The sequence below is a fragment of the Notamacropus eugenii genome, chromosome 7 (genome assembly GCF_028372415.1).
Source record: "Notamacropus eugenii isolate mMacEug1 chromosome 7, mMacEug1.pri_v2, whole genome shotgun sequence".
NCBI classification, from domain to species: domain Eukaryota; kingdom Metazoa; phylum Chordata; class Mammalia; order Diprotodontia; family Macropodidae; genus Notamacropus; species Notamacropus eugenii.
In genome coordinates, this window is record NC_092878.1 from 49,308,574 (window position 1) to 49,328,635 (window position 20,062).

The 20,062-nt window shown below is 37.8% G+C and overlaps 1 protein-coding gene and 1 long non-coding RNA gene across 4 annotated transcripts in view; one reads left to right on the forward strand and one right to left on the reverse strand.

Moving 5' to 3' along the window:
- Positions 1–20,062, forward strand: part of AKAP6 (A-kinase anchoring protein 6) — a 673,781-nt gene that overhangs the window by 182,415 nt on the left and 471,304 nt on the right. Inside the window, exons 1-2 of one of the 3 annotated variants that reach the window (XM_072623290.1) lie at positions 10,527–10,856; positions 15,563–15,920. In XM_072623290.1, coding sequence (XP_072479391.1) covers positions 15,597–15,920 — 324 coding nt within the window. In that variant the 5' untranslated portion in view covers positions 10,527–10,856; positions 15,563–15,596. Of the gene's footprint in view, positions 1–10,526; positions 10,857–11,487; positions 11,678–15,562; positions 15,921–20,062 lie in introns of those variants that run through there. The other 2 variants (XM_072623293.1, XM_072623292.1) reach the window with 2 other exon arrangements.
- LOC140513548 (uncharacterized) lies at positions 7,109–11,481 on the reverse strand. Its single transcript, XR_011970227.1, has 2 exons — positions 10,856–11,481; positions 7,109–8,131 (listed from the first exon to the last, which is right to left on the reverse strand). It is a non-coding gene; the product is annotated as an uncharacterized lncRNA (long non-coding RNA).

Consider the following 20,062-nt stretch of genomic DNA (forward strand, 5'->3'; position numbering starts at 1 on the left):
TTGGATCTTCCTGACTCCAGGCTGGGTGCTATCCATTGTACCACCTAGCTGCCCCAGATATAATCTAGATGTATTGAACCCAGGTGTCCTGACTCCCAATGTCCTTTCTGTACCAAGTTGCTTCTTAACAATAATGAATAAGTCCCTGCCTTTATGAAATTTAGAATCTAGTAAAGGAATGCAATATAAGTTCTTACTGAGCTGGTTCAGTTGTGTCCAACTCTTCATGACCCCATTTGGGGTTTTCTGGGCAAAGATACTGGAGTGGCTTGACTTTTCCTTCTCCAGCTCATTTTTTTATACGAGGAAATGGAGGCAAACAGGGTTAAGTGACTGACCCAGGGTAACACATCTAATAAGTGTCTGAGGCCAGATTTGAACTCAAGAAAAGGAGTCTTCCTGACTTCAAACCTAGTACTTTATCCATTGTGCCACCTAACTGCCCCTATTTTGCTCATGAAATACATACATAAACTTAATATAAAATAGATAATGATCAATGTATAAGAGAAGGGAAAGATTACCACTGGCTTAGGGATATCAGAGGAGGTTTCATAGAAAAGGAGTACTTAAGTTGTATTTTAAGGATGAGCAGCATTTCAGTAGGCAAAAAGAAGACTGGATTTATGGAGAGTGGTCTAGGCAAATGGAATATAGTGATAAAAAAGCATGGAGAAGGAGAATTCTGGATTTCTATAGAGGACTACAAGTAGTCCAGCTTGCTTAGAGCAAAGAGTAAATAGAGGGTATTATATAAGGCTGAAATAATATATATAAATATATAAATAAGGCTGAAAATGTAGGTTGATACCAGCCTTGAATGCCAGTCTAAGATCATAGATTCAAAACTGGAAAGGATCTTAGAGGCCAACTAGTTCAATCCTATTATTCAGACATGAGAAAGCTGAATTCCAGAGAGGTTAAGATGTCTAAAATCCAACTTCCAGTAGCCAAGATGGTGGAGTAAGCAGGAAATCACCTGAACTCACCCAAAATTCACCTCCAAACAACTATAAAATAGCACCTAAAATATTTGTCTAAAGTCACACCAGTTAATGAAATTGTAAAACCAGAATAGTTAACCTAGATCCTTGGATTCCAATTCCAGCAGTCTTTTTCTGTGAGATTTGCTGCCTATCACAAAGGAGTTTAAATAGTATCCAGAGGCAGTGTGGCTTAACAGATAAGAGAAATGGTCTGGAAGTCAGGAAGCCCTGGGTTTGAGCCTATCTCTGACGTATCTTGTTTATGTGATCATGAGTGAATTACTTAACCTCTCCATGTTCTAGGTAACTCTCTAGGACTATAGTTTATAGAGAAGGAAACTACCTGCTTAGATAGAAGGGAGTTTTCTCACCTGACTCCCTATACCACTAAATCATAGATTAAGTCCCTGTCCCTATATCCTAAGCAATGGGACCCACTGAAATGCTGGGGCAAAGGGAAAACACAATCAAACCCATGCACAGAGAAATTTAGTCTGTCAGCTTGGGTGAAGGTTAGGGGAGAAATTAGAGGCAGGAAGGTCTGTCAGTAGTCTACGCTGATTGCCCAGCCAGGTAGTAATATGGAGTTGTATTGGGACAGTAGTAGTGGGCAAAGAAAGGGAGAGATCACAGAGTTGAGAGCACAAAGGTAGAGTCCACATGTCTTAGAGATTGATTGGATGTGGAAGGTGAGAAGTCAAACAAAATCTCAAGAGAAAGTCCACAAACTGTATCCTAAATGCAAGGCAACATTAAGTATCTACACAACTTTTTAAAATGTGTCTTCTATCCTAGATTTCTATTTCATTTTTTCCAAGGAGATTTAACCTGAGGAGTAAAGATAATACGCCTGATTACCTCGGATGGTTTATGATCTTCAGCTATAACTAACTTTTACATAGAGCTTTAAAGTTTGCAAAGCACTTTACAGACATTATCATCTCCTTTGAACCTTTTAATCACATCCTGAGTTCCACCAGGTACTCATATTAATACCAGGAGATATTATCTCCTTTTTTTTTCAGTTGAGAGTCAAAAAATTTGTGACTTGCTTATGCTCACAGCCAGAGGTGTGATTTGAACGCAGGTCTTTCTGATGGTGTTACACACTGCTTAACTCTTAATATGGTTACTATGCCAAGAGAGGGAACCTAGATCCTTTTATTCTTGATAGGTGGGTCAGGTTTGATCTTGGGAGAACTTCTCTTTAATAACAGCTCTATGGTTTGTGTTTGCATTGACCCAGAAGTCACCTCCGGGAGTATCTGAATTTGGTTCATTTTTAAAAAAGTCTCCATTAAGAGTATTCAGGGTCCCTCTCCCAAGCAATAAGCACCTCAAAAGCTTTTGAACATGAAGTGTGTGTATATGTGTGTGTTGCCTTCAAAAACATCCTTCATAAGACCCTTTCTTTCCTCTGATGCTGCCATCTCCCCCCTCCCTTGAGTCTGATCCTTCCCCCCTTCCCTACTTTTATCATTCCACACCTGGACTGTTACAGTAGCTTTCTAGAGAGTCTCTCTGCCTCTTGTCCCTCCTCACTACTGTCCATCATCTTCTCAGCTGTCAAAGTGATTTTCCTAAAGTGCAGGTCTGATAATATTTCCTCTCCACTCCCATTAAATAAACTCCAGTGGCTCTTTATTACTTCCAGGATCAAGCATATAATCATGTGTCTTTTAATGTCCTTTAAAAGTTGGCTTCTTCCTATCTTTCCAGTCTTTTTACTCTCTAGTCACTTAGTGCCACCCTTTCCCCATGCCCTCCCTTCCCTTCTTTCTCCCAAACACACTCCAATATAATGACAGTGGTCCCTGCTGGTCCTCTCCCAAGATCTCCTGACCTTGGGCCTTTTTGTTGGTTGCCCTCTATCCCTGGATTTCTCTCTCACCTCCACCTTCTGGTTTCTTCGTTTTTCTTAAAGTCCTAGCTAAAATCTTACCTTCTTCAAAAAGCCTTTCTGGGTGCTTCTTAAAAAGAGCATCCTCCCTCTGAGAACACCTCCCATTTACCCTGTATTTATCTTGCTTCTGTCCAATTGTTTGCACATTATCTCTGCAATAAACTGAGAGCTCTTGAGAGCTGGGACTGGTTTGTTGCTTTTCTTGACATCTCTAGTAGTTAGCACTCTTGGCATGTAGCTTTTGTTGTTAAGCTGTTTTAGCTATGTCCCACTCTCTGTGACTCCATTTGGGGTTTTCTCACAAAGATATTGAAGTAGTTTGCTCACTTTATAACTCACTTTACAGATGAGGAAACTGAGTCAAACAAGGCTAAGTGACTTGGACAGGATCACACCTCTAGTAAATGTCTAAGGCTGGATTTGAAGTTAGATGATCCTCCTGCTTCTAGGACCTGTGTTGTACTCACTGCACACTTAGCTGTCCATGGTAGACCTTTAATAAATGCTTATTGACTTCACACACACACACATACACACACACACACACACACACACAGAACAAAAATGGGGAATTCCAGTTAGCAAGGAAGTAGGCATAGGTAGGACCACTCCTTTCTCAGGTAGTCCTTGACCCAACATAAAATCATAATATTAATAGAAAAAGTCCCAGTAATATAAGTAGAGTTGAAAACTTTGGGAAGCAAGCTCCCACATTTCCCTCATGCTTGCTTCCCTTGGGAATTTTACTCATTTGCTCAATCCAGCATCAGTGTGCCCTGGCTGTACCCATCTGAGGTCTTGGCTTTGCAGCATCCCTACTCTCTTCCTTGTGTCTAGATGGTGTCAGCTCTCATACTCTGTTTTGATCAGGTGTCTTTAGTACCTAAACTGATCTTGTTCAGCTGGCTCCAGGTTTGGAGTAGGCACCAGTAGGTCCCCAAATACCCTTGTTGTTCCCATATTTGGATTACCTTTTTCACTGCAGCTACCCTGATTATTGCTGCCTGTGTAACCAGGAGTGAGTAGCTTCTACTCTCTGAGCCTCAGTTTCCTTGTCTATAAGATGAAGGTGTTGGACTGTGTGGCCTCTGAGATCCTTCTACCTCTAGATTTGTGATCCCAAGATTCCCTTGTGCTGCTTTGTCCACAGAGACTAAATATTCCCTCTGCTATCTCTTTATTTCTTTCTCTGTCATCATCCGATGAGTAGGACTGACTGTTGTTAGCTACACTGCTCATTTCTGTCCTTGGTGCAGTGGATACAGCAGCACCCAGTCTAGAGTCAGGAAGACCTGAATTCAAATCCAGAGTTAGAGATTTACTATCTGTTTGCCTCAAATTCCTCCTCTGTAAAATGGAGGCAAAAATCGGACACCTCCTTTCCTAATGATGTGTAGGACCCATATCTCACTCACTGTGCATAATATGCTTTTTTGGAGGTAATTAGGGTTAAGTGACTTGCCCAAAGTCACACAGCTAGTAAATGTCCAAGGCTTCATTTGAACTTAGGTCCTTATTTTCCTGCCCAGAGCTTTAAAAATTACTAAAGATTTATTTTGTATCTTATGAATCAGAAGTGGATAATATTTTACAGATTTGGTGAGTGTTGAAATGTTCTGTCGTGTCTCCTTATACATATTCCAAGGAAAAAGACCCCATTTGGTCTCACAGAGAGAAAGCAAACAACATGGTATGCTTCTTTTTCCTTAAGCTTTCTAAGTTTGCTTATTGTTCTGTGGACCAGGGATCTTGTCTCTTCATCAGAGGGTCCAGATTCATCCTTTATGGGAAGAGGCTCATCCTATTTTATAATTTCAGTGATGGTCAGTCAACGAGTTCTACTAAGTGTCTGTGGTAGACCAGGTGCTGTGCTAAGTACTGGAGATCTTAAGAAAACAATCTGTGCTCTCAAGAAGCTCATAGTCTCAATATAACATCAAAACAATTCTGTACAAACAAGATGTATATACATATATACATACATACATGTACATACAAACACACCCATGTATACACATTAATTTAGTAGGATCAGGAAAGGCTTTTTGCAGAAGGTGAGCTTATGGATGGGACTTGAAGGTAGCTATGGAAGCCAGGAAGGAAGTGGAGATGAGAAGAGAGAATGTTCCGGGCATGGGAGACAGTCATGAAAATGCCAGAAGTTGAAAGCTGCTGTTGAAAGAAACAGCAAGGACTTAATGAGACCGCTAAATGAAATAGTATAGAGGGAGAGGAGAAGAAGGCCTAGGACAGAGCCTTTGGAGATGCCTAACGTCAGTGGGCATTATTTGAGTAAAGGTTGAACTAGGGAGACTGAAAAGGAGAGGTCAGGCTGGTAGGAAGAGAACTAGGACAGAGCAGTGACATGGAATCCTGGAGAGAATGAGGGTACTGAGGAAAGTACGATGAGTCACAGTTTTTTAAAGCTATAGGACTGAGAAAAGGCCATTAGATTTGGCAATTAAAAGTCACTTGAAAAGGGCAGCCTCAGCTGAATGAGAAAATAGAAAGCCAGATGCTAAAAATTTAAGAAGTGAGGAAAAGAAGCTGAGGCATTGGTTGCAGATAGCCTTTCCAAGAAGTTTAATCACAAAAGGGAGGAGAGATATGGATTCAGGATTTCTTCTCCTTTTTCATTTCCTTTTGTCATGTTCTTCCACTTGCCAACTGCTTGATACTGGTTTGGATTCTTTAATTTTTCTTCAGAATATTTTTTCATTGCTTACTATGTTTAATCTGACTTTACTAGATCCTATCTTATTTTATCTACATCGCTGTAAACATCATTTGCTTTGTTCTCACGGTTCTGTTTCTTTACTTTGCATCAGTTCATACAGTTTTTCCTATGCTCTTCTGAATTCTCATCATCATAATCTCTAATGACTCGTATCACAACTTATTTTGCTATTCTCCAGTTAATGAGTATATGGTTTTTGGCAAGTCATACACAACTATGATAAAATTTGCTATGAACATTTTGTTATATGAGATATTTCTTTTTGTCTGACTCCTGGGCTACATGTTCAGGAATGGGATCACTGGGTCAAAGGTATGAAAATTTAGTGACTTTTCTTATGTAATTATAAATTATTCCTCAGAATACTGGGACTGATTCACAACTCCACCAGCAGTGTGACTGTCTTTTTACAGCCCTTACAAAGAGGACTATTTTCATCTTTTATCATCTTTGCTAATATGATAGGTGTGAGGTTAAACTTCCGAATGGCTTTAATTTGCATTTCTCTTGAATGATTTGTAGCCTTTTTTCATATGGTTGCTGACAATACACATATTTTTAAAAATATATATCTTTAACTGCAGCCTTTGAGGAATGGTTCTTAGGCTTAAATATGTTTTATGACAGATCTTGAGGACAAATATTTTCTGTTGGTAAGATCTCTTTTTATTGTAGTTGCATTGATTTTGATTAGTGTAAAAGCTTTCAGATTTTATATTATCTATATTGCCAATTTTTGTCTTTTGTGATTTCGTCTATCCTATAGATATGAATTCTTTTCCTAATCATATATCTGAAAGGCACATCTTTTGGTACTTTAATTTTCTAGATGATTTAACCTATTACATTTAGCTCTATTCCCCATTTGGAGATTATTGTGGTAAGTGGTATAAGCTGCTGGTTTAAACTTAATTTTTATCAAATAATTTTCTAGTTTTCTTGGAAGATTTTGTAAGCTAAAGACCCTTCCTAATAGTTTGTGTTCTATGGGAGGAGGGTAGCACTTTTATAAGTATTATCTCATTTGATCCTCATAACAACCCTGTGGGCTAGGTTTTATTATTATCTCCATTTTACAATTGAGAAAATGGAAATAAATAGAAGTTAAGTGACTTGCCTAGGGTCACACAGCCAGTAAGTATCTGGGCTAGATGTCTACTCAGGCATTCCTGACTCCATGACCAGCACTCTTGGGCTTGTTGAACACTTATTTGACTGCTGTGTTGATTAATTTCTACCTACTTCTTTGGGCAGTTAGGTGGCACAGTGGATATAGTGCTGGGCCTGGAACTCTTCTTCCTGAGTTCAAATCTGGTCTTGGACACTTCCTATATGTGTTACCCTGAGCAAGTCACAACCCTGTTTGCCTCAGTTTCCTCATCTGTAAAATGAGCTGGAGAAGGAAACAGAAAACTACTCTAGTATCTTTGCCAAGAAAACCCTAAATGGGGTTAGGAAGAGTCAGACATGACTAAAATGACTGAACAACAAGTTTTTTATTTAATCTAATCAACTGCTCTGCTTTTCTATTTTTTAAAACCATTACCAAATAGTTTTGAAGTTTACTGCTTTATAATTGTTGGAGATCTAGTAGTGCTAGCTTTCCTTTATAATTATCACATCTTTTCATTTGTAATTCTAGACACTTTGTTATTCCAGATTATTTTGTTAACATGTTGTTAATAACATTAATATTAGTAATTATTAACATCATAATATTAATATATTGTTTTGTCCATTAACACCCTGGTAAGGTAAACACTCTGCTGAGTTGGTATTACATTGAATCTATAAACTTATTTAGGCAGTATAGCAGCTATATCTCCAGTTATTCAAGTCTTCCTTTATTTCTGTAAAGAGTACTTTTTAATTGTATTTAGATAAACTCTTCATAACCTTTTTCTTTCTGGTTTCCTTCATGGATAATTTTTTTCCATCCTTTCCATTTCTCTCCAGTAATCCAAGAAATAGAAAGACATGCTTCAAGTCTTTTTCCACCTTTCCAAAACAGATAAATCAGTTTACCTTTAGCACACATCAGTGCCTCCAGTAAGAAGACAAATAGCACAGATTCTTTTTTCTATATTTGTTGGGTTTAGTGAAAGCATATAGACTCAAGTAATAGGAATCAAGGGGAATCGTAGGATCATAGGTCCACAGCCAAAGGGACGCAAGAGGCTAGTTAGTCCAACCCCTTCTTTTTCTCAGATGAGGAAGCTGAAGGCCCGGGGAGGTTAAGTGGTGTGCCCAATGTCACACAAGTAATAGGCAGGGGCAGGCTTAGAACTCAAGTCTTTGACTCTTGAACCAGTGTTCTTTTCATTGGTGCCATGTTTCTTCTCCACCATATTGAGTGGTATCAAGAAGTCGTAGCAGAGTAAATTTTGGAAGAATTTTCTCTGTTGCTTTACTCACATACAAAGAAAATAGAACATGGTGTAGTGTCCAGGATGACTAGAGGGATACTGAAGGCTCTTGTTATCCTCTTTAATGACAAAGAAATACCTATAAAGGATACAAATATATTGGTTCAGCTAAAGGCAAATAAAACAAAACAAACAAAGCTCAAACCTGCTAAGACTAGATAGAACCTGTAAATTGTAAAATAAATCATTTTTCCAGAATATGAATATTTTTTCTATGCTACACTGCACATTCGTGAATCCTTTGCCTTGAGGTTGTGTCAAATAGGAACTTTTCCTGAGCAATGTTTATTTCTTACCATCTGTTCCCTCTTTCTCTAAGTTAAAATATTTTCCCTAAGTTTTCTGCCTCATTTGATCCATTGCCCTTTTTTGTTGATGAGATAGATATGTGTATATGTGAAATATAGATCAATTAAATGTTGTTAGTTATTTATTAAGTTTTCTAAGCCTCCAACATTTTTGGATGTTTCTCTAGTTGGAAAACTATCTTAAATGGGAAGTTATCAACTCATTCTTGAGGTTCTTATTTTTTTTACTAATATATGACAGAGAAGGGTGAGGAATATGAAAATCTCATTAATATTCACTCAGTCCAGTGTCTGCGCCATTGATCAATGTTTGGACCATTCGTTGGATGACTGACTGAAACTGCTTAATGAATCTTTGCTTGGCAGGAACCAACTGCTCTTGTGCAGAAAACATGAAGTTGTGATGACTAGGTAGCTGAATCTCGGCTGTTGCTAATAAACAAGAGGAATCCAAATCATCTGAAGGCAGCAAGGAAAGAGCAGTGTGAGGCAGCTTTGAGGGCAGGAAATGATTGATGAAGTGTGTTCTGGCTGACACACAGATTCTATGGTTGGTGCGATGGAGTTTGCAAGTGATTGAGTGGGGAAACCAGGGGAGTGGGTTAGTGGTCGATGTGATTAGTAGAAAGGCAATCAGCCATCTGCTCAGACGATAAGCAATGCACAATGGAGATATTAAATAGGAGGAAAAAAGAACAGAAAAAAATCAGAGGTAATGCCAAAAGGGTCCTTTAAAACTGGATAACTTGCATCATCTACATGCCTTTTTTTTCCTTTTCACTTCCTTGAAATAATCCTTATTATTGGTTTATAGTCCCAGATTGGTTTTTTATCCAGGGATTAGAAAGTGAGTAGGCCCTACTAAGACCTAGAGAGAGGTGTGTGTCCAGAGGGTGGGGGAGAGGGAGCATGAGGTGAAGAGATTTCTGCAAACGAGTTCTAGAAATTTCCCTAGATTCTTTTTTTTCTTCCCCGCCCCCCCGCCGCCTGGCCCCCCATGCTTCTTAAAAGGCAATAGCTTTCTTTGGCAGTAACATGATGCTTATTTAATGCTCACTTATTGACATTCCTCTTAAGAGCATAAAGCCATCCAGACTTCACAAACTCTCTTGACCTCAGGGCAATACAGTGAAATAGGCTGGATGACATTTAAAATCAGGGAGGTAAATGACTCCTCATCCTTAGGACCCCCAATAGAGCTCAGTTAAGCAATTATTGTATTTGGATTTCTTTTATAGAATCTAATTGATGGAGTATCACACGAACCAGGTGTTCATCTTTAACATTTTATTTTTTTCCTTAACAAAAGCAAGACATAGTAGCTAAATTTAGAATTTAAGGGAAATCTCCAGTAATTTCCTCATCTGATTTTTAGTGGGGGGGGGGGGGGCGGTGTTTGAAAGCCTGGCAGTGATCTGCTTGCAGGGTGGCGTTCTTCGAGTAGCAGCTGCTGATGCTAACGGGTATGTGTGTGAGGGAGAAGCAAAAGAGCCCTAATGATATTTGACTTAATTTTTCCCATTGTGGTTTTGTCTTAAATAATAGTAGCAAAAGCAATAATCACTAGTATTTTTGTAGTGTTTTTAAGGTTTGCTATCCCATGTGATCCTCATCACAACCCTGTTAATAGGTGCTATTATTTTCACACTCATTTTCCAAATAAGGAAACTGAGGCTGAGAAGTTGCATGACTTACCCAGGGTCACTTGCTCAGCTAGCAAATGTCTGAGGCAGAATGGCTTTCAAAAGGTAAAGCAGATTTTTTAAAGATAGCACTTTTCAAGTTTTTTTTTTTGTTTGTTTTTGTTTTTTTTTAGAGGAGACAAAAAACGGGAGAGAACAGAGAGCATTAGAATGCTCTATTTTGGTTTGGGGATGATTTACATTATGGCTATATTTATACTCAAACTGATAATACTTTTATTTGGAAAGAACGGTTTCTTCCCAAGAAATAAGAAGGTTTGAATGTACTTGGTTGGCTCTGATTGGCTCCATCAGCTGCTCACATTAATATAGTATGGCTTAAATTACCCCTGTTATGGGAACTGCTTAGTTTACTTACTAATAGAGCCCTGGATTGTTCTCTGCCTGTTCTGAATGATGTACTCTGTCTGCCCAAACACTGTTTTCCATAGCGATCCTTGTTTTGGCAACTGTCTCCTTATTCTCAAATCACTTATCACTGTTTGGTCTGTAAAAGGTTTTCCCCTTACTGTACATTTGCAGTGACTATTCACTTTCCTCCAAATAGGGGATTCAGTAGCTGAGTATTTAAGCGATCCCATTTGCAAGCTAATAAGGGCATAAGAAACAAGTCCCCCAAAGACTTTACAGTACCCTGTTGGCAGGGCACAGAATGAACTCGGGAGTTTATCTTGTTTTGCCACAAAAGAAAATTGGAGCTGGAGGTGGGGAGTAAGAGAAGAGGAGGAGGAAGAGGAAAGAGTAGGAAGGAGTTCCTGGTCCTGGGTGGCTGTCAGGGACAAAAGATCTTACCGTGAGTACAAAACACTGATTCCAGTTTGTTTCTGAGTGAAATAGCAGAGAAGCAGGCGAATCGGGGTGGTTTCGGTAACCTTGTAGCTGGGGATCATGCTTAGTCTTTGGCTAAAGGGCAGCCTCCTGGAGTCAATTTCATGTTAATCAGTTTCAGTCAGTACTATCTGCATCAATTTCTCCTTCTTTGGAAGCTGTCAGTTGATAGCAAACGCTCTCCTTGTCAGTACGCAATCCATGGTATGTTTTCCTTCTGTTTCTCCAGAGCTCAAAAAGAGAGCTTTGGGGACTCCTCCCTGTGCTCCCTCTCCACCTTCCCTCCCCCATATAGCTTTTTAAAATGGTTAGTGCTTTAAGCTTTTCAGCTTTCACACTCCAAATGTTGCATCTTGCTGTGGCTTTGTAGAAAGAAAAGGATTTAATGGATGTTATTTTTAACAGCAGCTGGGATAAAGGTGGGTATTATCGCTAATACTGGAGAGGCAGCCTACGGATTCAAGCATTTGATAGCAGAAGGGGGTCATTGGGCTCCTACAAGCTGATGTGCACTAACCCACCAGCTGCGTTACAGCCAGAGCTAGAATTTGGCCTGCATCCTACGTGAACTTGGGTTAATGCCATTGTTTCCTTGCGCAGAAGCCTTTTTATTTACCGGATGCTTCAGTTGTTTTGTGACTGGAGAGGAGATATGCTGTAAGAAGCTGGGCTGTCTGGATGGGAGAGTCTGTTGAACCTAGTACAGCCAATAGGCCAGGGCTGAATTTCCTACTCTGATCACATCAAAGAAGAGTAATTAACTTTCCCAGAAGGCATCTCAACTTGGTAATGACTGTAAAACTATATAAAGAATGAGTGTTTCTATAAACCTCCATATTCAGAAGCATTTTCTTTTGCTTGTGAAATGTTTCTTATTAAATGGGCACGTCACAGGAACACTGGAGTTTGCGTGGCCGTGTGTGTGTGTGCCATTTTTTGATTTGAGACACTTGTGCGAAAATGGGGATTTTGGTGGTGGTGCTGAAAATGTTTAATGAATGACTTTAATGTTATTTCTGCTGCCTCATTGTTCAGCTGCAATAGTACATGGGGCATGAAGTTGTAAAGGTGTAGAAAAGAGAAAGTTGAATAGAGAACAGATGATTAAGGATGGTCCTTTCGGGCTTCACTGCTTTTTGTCTTTGCTTTGTGTTTCATGTCTGTTTAGGTATTGAGAAACTTTAAGCCCTGGTTAACATTTTATTAGGATGAGTATGATTTCACAGGTTGACCTAGGATGGTACTGATAAGTGGTTCTTTCTGTCTACTCCCAGCATTCACTTGCTTTTGCTATGTGTAGGGTACAAGACTTTTACTTAGCAAGTACTTACTGGTCTGCTGCTCTATTTCTGTTGTCTTCATGTCTTATTACTTTTTCACTTGTTACCATTCCCTGCCTTAGGCAGAGAAAAGTGTGATAGGGCAGGCATTCTGCATCATTCTCACTGTAGTCCATTAATCCAACAGCACATGAATGTAGATTATTAAGATCACAGATTTAAAGCTGGGAGAGACCTTAGTCCAACTCCGCTTTACAGATGAGGAAATTGAGCCTAGAGAGGAGTGACTTGCTCAAGGTCACCCAAGTAGTTAATGATAAATCCCCTTAGTTCCTATGACTCAGATGAATTGAGATATTTGTAAAGTGCTTACCACAGTATCTGGCACAGAATAGGTACTTAATATATCCTTCTCTCTCCCCTCAATTCCAAATACACTGGGGGTTTTTTCCCCATGGTGCCCTGCTTTTGATGAAGAGTATGACTTTGTTCATTAACTTTGACAAAATTTTCGTAATTTTGTTTCCCTAAATCTATAAAATGGGAAAATAATACCAATGATCCACTTAAAGTTATAGGATGAACAGAGACTGACGAAATGATTTTGAAATCTCTGGATAAATCGCCTTAGTAAATAAACGTTGCTATATTGTGAGTGCTGGCCACAGAATGCTGGATTCAGTTGAAACTAAAGGCTGAACAAAAATGTCATTAAAATAATTATCTGCTTTTTTGGTGTATCTATAGTAAGTAGGATGTCTGTCTTAGAGAAAACAACCAGATTTAGGAGTAGGTATGTAATGCCTAACCATCATCACGGCATTCTTCAGTAAGGGATCTTAATAAATGCTTACTGGTTGATTAATTGATTAATTTGTTAGATATTAGGATTTGTACCCCCAAAGAGATGGCATGGTAGACTGTCCTTGGGTTTTTTTATTTCTAAATGCAATTATAATTATCTTCTCCATCATTAATAGCCAGGTCCATTTATATTGGTTTCTAACATAATGGTAAAGGCTAAAATATGATTAATAGGTTTTAACTTATTTAGCACAAGAAGACTATTCAATATTAGCCAAATATAAGGAGATAATAAGGTAGAGATGACTCACCTGAAAATACATTTATGTCACCATTCCTTTGCAATATCTCCTTGGTACTGTTTATCTTTTTTTTTAAAAATAACATCCCAGTAAACCAATGTCTCTGACATCCCAATCTGTTGCTATGGAAATGGTGGTGTCTAAAGTTCATCAGTGAGTAAGTACTAGAAAGAAAACTTCATTAATATTTGAAATCCCTTTAAGATAATAACAAGCCTTTAAGAAAGAAAAAATTACTCTTCAGGTTTCTTCCAATTCAAGTATCCCTGGGAAGAGGCTTGTTCTGTGACTCCAGTTTTATCAGCCTCAGTATTCTATACCCTGAGGTAGAGCACAGCAACTCTTCTCGGACATGTATAGTCTTTGAGACTTGCAGTGGCCAAAATAGGTCACCCTAGTGATGAACTTCTCCAGGCATAGTTAGGCTGGACAACAGACATACAATGTAAAGTGAAGCCTATGTTCAGAGTCTTTCTAAATATGTATGACCTGCCAGGGCTTGTGCTTTTCTGGCCTAAAACTCAGACTCATCTCCATACTTGAAGGAAAAGTCAAAGAAGGACCATACTGGAGGTGTGGACATACTTCAAGAAGGAAGTGGTTAGGTTTCCTGATTTATTCAGAATCTTATGAGTGAAAAGCATTTTGGTTTTTTAAACTTGAAAACATTTTAATGTAGTATTTTGTTTCTTCCCAATTACATGTAAAAACAATTTCTTAACATTTGTTTTTGAAATTTTGAGTTCCAAATTCTCTTCTTCCATCCCTCTCTCCCATTGCCCCTCATTGAGAAGGTAAGTAATTTGATAAAGGTTATACACATGTGGCCATGCAAAACATATTTCTATATTAGTCATGTTATAAAAGAAAACATAGACCAAAAAAAAATCCAAGAAAAAAAGAAAGAAAAAAAGAGCATGCTTCTATCTGTATTCAGACACCATCAGTTCTTTCTCTGTGGATAGCACTTTTCATCATAAGTCCTTAGGAATTGTCTCAGATCATTGGATGGCTGAAAAGAGCTAAGTCATTCACAGCTGATCATCTTACAATATTTTTGTTACTGTGTACGATATTCTCCTGGTTCTACTTATTTCACTTTGTATCAATTCATGTAAGTCTTTCCACATTTTTCTGGAAGGATCTAGCTCATCATAGTATTCCATCACAATCATATATCACAGCTTGTTCAATCATTTCCCAATTGATGAGCATCCCTTCAGTTTCTAATTTTTTGCCACCAGAAAAGAACTGCTATAAGTATTTCCATACATACAGGCTCTTTTCCTTTTTGTTTTTTAGCTCTTTTGTGATACAGACCTAGTAAGCAAAAAGCATTTTGGCATCAAACACCATTTTATCTTTTTATTCTGTTCTTGTCATGAAATGGTGATCGTTTAGGTGAGCTACACATGAGAAATAAGTGGAATATCGTATCTGAAACAACTTGAATTTGTAGGGTAAGAAAACAAGCCAGATAGGTGGGGTGGGGGAAGCGCATTGTCTTGAACAGGGAGAGCTTCTTGTGAGTTTGTAGATTTAGAGGTAGTACAGACCCTAAAAGTCATCGACTCTAATCCCTGCCCCTCCATTTTACAGATGAGATAACTCAAGCACAGAGTATATTGTTAAGCAATTTGCCCAAGAAAATGGGATTTGAAACCAGGTCTGAGTGATTCCAAGCTCAGTGTCCTGTCCTCTACATTATATTTCTTTCCTTTAGAACTGGAAAAAAATGTATTTTTTTTTTTAAAATAGAGGACACTAAGGACTAGAATTCTATATTAGAATTATAACTACTTTCTGCAGAAAGAAATAGATGTTGATCAGTTTTATCTTAAAAATTAAACAAATCTCCCCATATGTTCTAGATGTATATTTCATTTTTTTAAAAATGGACTAGATATCAAAAAGCCTCTTGAAAAAGAAAGCCTCTAACAACTGTTAACTAATATTTTATTTTTTAGAATAAAACTTTGTATATTATTCCCTTTTTAAAGGTAAACTACAGTTGCCAAATAATTAGTGCCCAAAGAGGGAGAAAAGGAAATAAAAACATGTAACTAGTTCCAAAGTTTAAGCAACTGAACCACCCTTCCTCTCTAACCGGATCACTTGTTTAGGATGATAGCCTAGTGTATAATATTAAAGTCATATGCTCAAAGTTTTATCTATCATGAAAAGAAACGAAAATTTACTTTTTATGTGCTTATACTATGAATTATGATTTCTTAATTTGTCAGTCTCATCTAACTCATGTCTTATCTTTTCTTTCTACATTTTAGCTCTTTTGGAGAGGAGTATGGTTTAGATTTCTCCATGTTAACCATGAGTGTAACCCTGTCCCCCATGAGATCGCAGGAATTGGATCCCATGGCTACTGATGCTTCTCCGATGGTCATCAATATGACCCCTACTGTGGAGCAGGGAGAGGGAGAAGATGAGATGAAAGAAATAGATTCTGACCAACGATATGAGAAGCCGCCCCCACTCCATACGGGGGCAGACTGGAAGATTGTCCTCCACCTACCTGAAATTGAAACATGGCTCCGCATGACTTCAGAGAGGGTCAGGGATCTGACCTATTCAGTCCAGCAGGACTCTGAGAGCAAGCATGTGGATGTACATTTAGTGCAACTAAAAGTAAGTAGATTCTCTGGGCTATATGCTTTCAGATCAGTTGGTGTAAGGTAAACTCCTTGAGGGCAAGAACTATCTTATTTCTGTCTTTTGCTTTCAATACTTAATACAGTACTTTGAGTATGATAGACATTTAATAGCTTGGTGACTGATCTATTGATTGACATCTATAGAAGTTTTCAAGGTCACAAACCTTGCAAATCCTCTCACCTCTCCTCTTTCCCTTTCTTTCCTTATTAACCTAGTTTCAAGTGCTGTAGATTATCATTGCTGACCCTAATGCTGATAACTGAGGAGGCTTTGAACTACTTTGTTTCTGATACATGCTGATTTGTATCTCTCTAGTAAGCCTGATGGCCCCAGATTCCTGGAGGTTCACCATATTGGTTCTGGACTGAGTTTGACCACCATCTTGACTGTAGCCTTACTACACCTCAGAATCCCCAAATTCAGTTGATCTACAAGCTTCAGCTTCCTCTGCTAGCAGAGATTATAAGCATAGGTTACCATGCTCGGTCCTATAAGTTCTTATAAGAAAAACTCCAAGCGGAAAAAATAGAAATCCAGCTGGTAAAAACAAATGGGTCTGATTTTACTTTCCTCTTAAGACCAGCCAGATGAAGATAGGATTAAACATTTCCTGTTATTCATGTGTGTGTATGTGTGTTTGTGTATGCGCTCATACATACAGCTATTCTGTAGTAAAATTAGTATGTATGTAATTTTGTGGACAGAAAACAAAAATAGTAACTTCTCAAAAAGATGAAAAATATTTAATGGATAAAACATTAGTTTGAGCTTTTATTGTGTGCATGCAGGTATATAGTAGGGTGCATTTGTTGAAGTTTCTGTCTTATTTTAAGGTAACTGACCTGGTGTAGATAGGGGCATGTGTGTTTTCTCTTTCCAATGAATTTGTCCTCTCAGGTAATGATGTAAATGTTTAACTTTAATTTTATCAATGACCTGAATAAAAGGCCCAGAGAGCAAGGTTATCAGATTTTCAGGGGATATAAAACTGGGAGGATAAGATACTAAAGTGGACATGGTCACTATCCCAAAAGATCTTTACAGGCTAGAACTGATGGGTTAAAGCTAAATACGCTGTACCCTTTCACTCCATATGGCAAAACTAGGACGAATGGATGAAAGTAGCAAAGAGGCAAATTTAGGTTTGATTTAAGGATAAGCTTTGTTGTTATTATTATATGTATCAAAAAATTTAAAAGAGTTATTTTGGGAAGTAGGAATTTTCCCTTCACAGGAAATCTGTAAGTAAAAGCTAATGGCCACTTTGGAAGGAATTCTTATTTAAATACAGGCCTGAAGTCCTTTCCAACTCTAAGATTTTACGGTTTAAAGCAAAGTTTCTTTCATACTAACCAGTTTAAGATTTACCTACCTTAATATCCTCGTCTGTTAAATTGTGATAATAATACCCCCTATTTCCTAGGGTTGTTGACAGAATAAAATGTAGTAATATTTGAAAAGTACTTTGCAGATCTTAGAGTACTATATAGATGATCATTATTATTTTTGTCCTTATTGAACCTAAGGGTTTTTGGAATCGTTTTAAAATAATGTGAGAATGGTTAAAATGCTTGTCACTTTCCATAACTTTGATAACATAAGGTAAGATTTCTTTTCTCCTGTTCAGTAAAGGTTAGGATCCATGCTATAGTATAAAACCTAGACTAGGTACAACATTCCATTTTTAATGGAAAGCTCCTATAACATTCTTCTACTTCTCACAACTTTTGAAGGAAAGAAAAGACAAGATATAAAGAAGATGGAACAAAATGAGGTGGTGGAGGGGAGTTCTTAGAAGGGAATTGTTCTTCAACTGTTTCTCCCCTTGAGTAATGAAAGGAATGTTAGAAGTCATTTATTTTAACATTTATCCAAATAATGAAACTTATTTATAAACATCGCAGGAAAGTATTTATCCAAGCTCAGTTTCAATATACTTAGTAACAGGGAACTCACTACCTGATGAGGCTGCCAATTTCATCTTTGGACTGCTCTAGTTGTGGGTAAATTTTTCCTTATGTTAAACCAAAATCTGTCTGCCTATATCTTCTGAAACTGATCTTAGTTTTTCCTTCTAATTCCAAGCAAAACAAACCTAATTCCTTTTCCATATAATAACCCTATAAATGTTTGAAGACTGGAATTATAAATATACCTTAAATCTTTTCTTCTGTCGCTTGAAATGCTAAAATAGCAGCTCTTTCTAGGAAGAAGCAATAACTTAAGACCCCTGAGGGGGAAAAGAGGAAGGGAATAAATATTTATGTAGCATTTACTACATAAGAGGCACTGCCTAAATTTTTTTACCATTTTTATATCATTTGATTTTTTCCAACAGCCCTGTGAGGTAGGTGCTATTATTATCTTCATTCTACAGCTGAGGAAACTGAGGCTGGAGGTTAAGTGACTTGTCTAGGGTCATATAGACAATAAGTGTCTGAGGGTAGATTTGGACTCAGGTCTCCCTCACACGAGGCCTAGAGCTCTATTCACTGCACAACTCAGCTGCCTCTAAGTGTACTTGGAGGCTCAGAGGGGAGGGAAAAGTGAATCTTGAGAGAAGGGATTTGCTAAAAATAAATTTCACATTTTTGCCTAAGACTGGCTTTGGCCCAATTGAGAAGTAATCCCTGAAGGCCAGTTATATATTGAAATACAAGAGACTTGAAAGAGAAAACTTCTCATTCTGTAGAAGCCTGAGATTGTCTGTCGAAAATCTCAGAGGTAGGGAACCTGAGGCCTCAAGGCCACATGTGACCCTCTAGGTCCTCAAGTACGGCCCTTTGACAGACTCCAAATCAGTCAAACGGATGTACTTGGGGACCTAGAGGGTCACATGCGGCCTGTAGGTCACAGGTTCCCAGCCCTGCATCATCTTTAGTCTTACATAAACTAGAATGTTGCTCTACTTTGATTCAGAATTCAAAGAACCACTTCGGAATTACCTCCCTCTGAGAGTTTTTGGAATCTACTCAGGGGTTGCTTGAGATAAGACTAAGTCAATACAACCATTTTAGAAGAAAGCTAAAATTTCTTGGAATTAGTCACCTGGCTTTCAGGAATTGAGATGGTAAGACCTAGATTGCGCAATTGTTCCTCTCCTAGTTTTTGGTCATCTTTGTAGATAAAATATTCAGTAATCCTCTCTGAAGACTAGGGTCTTTAAGTTAACATTCTGCTTTTATACACTTTATTCTGTCATTATGGGCATATAATAAAGATTTAATAAATGCTTGTCAACATATTGGCAAGAAGGTTCCTTTGAAGAAAAATAGGGGTATTTGTTCTCATGGAATATATTAAAAACTACATCTTTGAAAGCATCCCTGCTAAGTATATTCAGACATAATTTCTTTCTCTTCTATATATTTTGGATGTATCCCTATACTTTCCTGTTTTAAGTCAGGAATTTGTATCTTAGTAACAAATTTCATGTTTTTATACAGTGATCCTTTTGGGAGTAAATATACTAAGATGAATTAAAATATGCATTTGGTTTTTAAAATTAAGGCTAATTGTGGCATATGTTAATATTTAAAATGGTAAAATTTTTTTGAGAACTTATAATACCAGAAATATAGCAATTCTGGCTATATGACTAGAAGCTATGTCAAGCTACATTTTCACTGGTCAAGCTCCTTTTAATTATATTCTATTAAAGAGAATTTAATTTATTATAAAAAGAAAACTAATTGGCATTATATTAGCAAATTGGATATAAATCAGGCAAAACTACTTTTGTGGAACAATATTTTGTGCCCTTTCTCAACACAAAAGACTAATTCATACATACACACGTATATCATGGATAAAGACACAACAGCGGCTAATTTCCACAGCAGGGAATATTAACAGGCAGATTTGTGAATTAAAGTTGTATATTCATGGGTTATAATTTGTTAGGTTAAATAAGACCTTAGGCCTTCATTGTAAACCTCGTCCATTGAAATTATTGACTGAGTCAATATGACTCTCTTAATGTGAAAAGTTACGTGATTTTCATTCTTTTTCTTTCTTTTCCTCAAAGTGATTTGTTTCTGGTGCAAGGTGCTTGATTTCTGGAAGCTTCTACTTCCTCATCTACAAAATGAGGAGGTGGGGCTTGATAACCTGTA